Here is a 3,678-nt window from a genome sequence, read left to right on the forward strand (position 1 = left end):
GTTGTGGTGCCGATAACGCCAAGGTTGCAGGTTTGATCATCTTATGGGACAACTGCAGTGTCCCAACTCTACAATTCTGTTTACTTACTTATGCTACAAAGTCGCTTCAATGCCTATCTTGTGAGCAGTGTACGTACGTGACCCTCGGGTAAAGATCACAGCAGCAAGCATTTTGCCTTGGCGTCCGATTTGTCTGTGTAGACAATGCTCAGCTAGGTGGATCCATGGTTTGCTGCAGTGTAACTGGCAAAAGTAGACTGTCTCGAGATGGGAACACAGGATGGGGTTTTATTTAACAAAGACTCTGGCAAGGGGCAGCATTACAGGGTATAAAACCAGCCGCCACCTAGGATTAAAGGAACAGGGAGTTGAGAAGCCAGGGGTTGAGACTTCTCATAGCAACCAGCTCAACCGAGGTGAGGAGACATGGTAGAGAAATGAGAATGCAGAGACGTGCACATTCCCTACAGCTGCTTGTCTGGACTGCTGCAACAACTCAAACACCAGTCCCAGTTTAAGGTTACCAGGCACTAGGGCTGGGCGATATCTTGATAAAACCTGCTTTGGATGATATAAGTTTGTATCACGCTATCAGTTTCATAATTTTTGACCTGGCAATATACTGCAAATCATGGTGTCTGTGTGTGCTATGCAAAAATCAGAATGTGGGGAAACCCATGAAGCCAGCCAATGACTCTACATAGCTCCATCCTTCTCAATCAGTGTGATACATTATCGCGATGTTTAGCTGGTGGCATATTGTGATGCTGAACACCAGCTACCGCCCAGCCCTACTAGGCACCTGTAAAAAAGGAAACAGCCAAGTCCCTCCTTGCAGGACACAGGAAACTAATCTTGAGAGGCCCACTCAGCACCTTAGAATCCCATCTATCTTGAAGCAATACTGACAGTAACACAAATGAGCCACAACCCTGGAAAGGCTCAGAATCGGCACCAAATTACATTATTGAGAAGAGGACCCCCAACAAGGCCAGGTGATGTTGTGGAATATGCAACTGTGTTGCTTGAAAGGACCCTGATTTGAGTGAAAAACTATTCCCTGAAGAAACTGAACCTTCACAGTAGGACCAACGTCATGATCTCGTCAGCAAAGCTAGGGAACACCCACCGCTTTTCTCGATGTTGCTGAACTACAAATGCCATCTGCCTCCACCACACTAGCTAGGAATGAGAGGAGCCGAGAACCCAACATGCCTCACTACTGCTCTACAAGTCCAGGCTAAAAAACCCCTTCCTAGCAGAACATACCAACTGTTATTAAACATTAAAACTAGCAATAAAGTAAAATATAAACTTTTATTTAGAATTAAAAGCAAATACTTCAGTATCACAAACACACAATATTAAACTTCCAAGAAATATACTGCTAATTTGGAGTGAGCATTTATTTTTTTTCTTTGCACAATCACAACATGCGGACAAATCCAGGAGAGGAAAAAAACAGATGACAAAAAGGTGGAAATTTTCAACATCTTTCCCCCCACACCACCACCACCAGAGCAGCCTGTCACAAATAATTCGTACAAAGGAACAAGTCATCTTTCTTTCTTTCTTTCTTTTTCCGGCGCTTGTGCGCTACGCGTCATTTAAAGATGTTGACAAAATTTCTACAGATTCATCTTTGACAAAGAGAAAACAAGAGAGAGAAAAGCTCTAACAAGGCAAACACTGCAATCTAGTCTTCTTCGGAAGAGTCTCGTTCGAAGGTGTACGCCATGAAGCAAGCATCGGGTCTCTTGGGGACAAGGGCATGCCCGGGTCTCACAATCTCAAAGCCCAAGAAGCTGAAAGTACGGAGCAGCGAGGCTGCCGGGGAGAGAAGAGATGTAGGGTGAGTTCCCCAGACGAAATTAAACACCCCGTTTGCCCATCTCCCACCCATGCCACCGGGGAGGTGACACGGATTCCTCGCATGCACACCCAGCCACCAACTCTTACCTCTGTCGTCTCTATTCTTGTGGAAGCAAATGAAGACATGGTCCACTTGAAGTTGTTCTTCAGCAAACTCAAGAAGAACTGCAAAACTGGAGGTGGGGGGAAAGAACAGGAAGCAAGTGAAAACTCTTGTTTTCCACTTCCCTGCTCAAGAAGTATTTTATGCAACTGTAGTTTTGATTTGGGCAGAGGAAAAGCAGCAGAAGCTCCTTAAGGAGCCAGCAGCTGCCATTTATAGCTTAATAATCTCCCGGGGCTGAACGGACTACAGAAATTACCCAGGATGGCCTCTGCCCCGCAATGCTACTGTCAAGAACTGGTTTTAGGAATTAAGATGCACATGTGGGAACTTAGAAGAACCTGGACTGCATTCCTTTCCCGTTAAACACAGGCCTCTCTTTTTTGAAGCCCCACACCACCTCTGTGGAAAAGCAGGAAACATGTATGTACTTAATAGATACAAAAGTAGAATAGCACAGGTTCCCCAGGACCAATTTAAGGAGAAATTCCTCCATTCTCCTGTAAAGGGAGGGGGGGCACCTAGTATTTGAAGAGCATCAGCCAATCCCTGTTGCGCCACCAGCACCATCTGATCCCCAGTGGCCAATTAGATGCCTCTGGGAAGCCCAGCAGCACAGTCTGAAAGACATCAACCCCCCCCCCCCCACAGCAGCACACTGTCTGCAAACACGGAGGGTCCACTTAGACATAGCAGCCAATTGTCAGCAGATAGACCACTCATCCGCTGTGAACCTGCCTAATCAGTGTGTAAAGCACACCGCACAACACAACACCAAGAGGTGTATCAAGGATAGACCCCAAGGGCAGTTCTGTAAAAGCCACAGATTCAAGAACGAGACTTGACCAGAGCTATAAATTTGCTGGCGGCCTCCCTCACCCCACTCCGACCATGACAACAACCAAGGCACACCTGAACTCCTTCCGCCCTTTACCTGTCCTTGCTCCCTTCAGGCAGAGCGCCATTGGGAATTTCGATGTACAAGTTGTTATTGTTCAACACAGCTTTCCAGCTGATGTGTTTGGCATCCGTAAGCCTGGACTGGACATTCAGGATTCTCGTCCTGTTATTGGATGTTATCTCTTCTGTTACATTCAGCCGATTATCCTAAAGGAAACAGAAAGGTGTTTTTCTTATCTGCTTATGGCTGTGGGGAAATCTACTGTGAGACCCGCTCAGAGTAGACCCACTGAAGTTAAAGGACACATCTCAGCCTAATCTCTAAAACCCTTAAAATATGCAGGGATTAACCCCACGTGCAGAGTACAGGCATACTTACGGAATAAAATAAGTTAGCTGAAAGATTGTGATCCCTCTGACAATTCCCTCGCCCACCTGGGATCTTCAGGGGTGGGTGAGGGGCATCAGGAGCACCACCGAGGCCCCGGACCCAGGTTACTACAGCAACTGAAGGACACTCTGGAACTGAGAAAAAGAGAGGGGGAAAGTGGTCAGGGTTGCACAACCAGGGAGGACATCAAAATTTCTTATGGACTAGTAGCATGAGCTCCAATTTCTTATGGACTAGTAGCATGAACAAGCCTCCCAAAAATTAACACCCCCCACAAATTGCTTCCAACTCCAAGAATCACGCAAATGTCACACTTGTGTCTGTTGAATGCTAACACACAAAACAATCTGGATGCACTCCACTGATATTCAAGCCTGCTGTTTTGCTATCTGGGGAGTTGCTTAAGTTTTCA

General features: G+C 46.3%; 1 protein-coding gene across 1 annotated transcript; it reads right to left on the minus strand.

Moving 5' to 3' along the window:
* Window positions 1–1,298: 1,298 nt before the first annotated feature.
* Window positions 1,299–3,426, minus strand: OAZ1 (ornithine decarboxylase antizyme 1; the record flags this gene model as incomplete). The annotated part of the gene is given in 5 exon segments (XM_083594280.1): window positions 1,299–1,827; window positions 1,960–2,045; window positions 2,910–3,082; window positions 3,255–3,341; window positions 3,343–3,426. Coding segments are annotated over 5 exon segments (561 nt in total), but the record flags the coding sequence as incomplete, so codon positions are not given.
* Between the last annotated feature and the right edge of the window lie 252 nt (window positions 3,427–3,678).

This window comes from Podarcis filfolensis (genome assembly GCF_964270895.1).
Source record: "Podarcis filfolensis genome assembly, chromosome: 18".
NCBI classification, from domain to species: Eukaryota; Metazoa; Chordata; class Lepidosauria; order Squamata; family Lacertidae; genus Podarcis; species Podarcis filfolensis.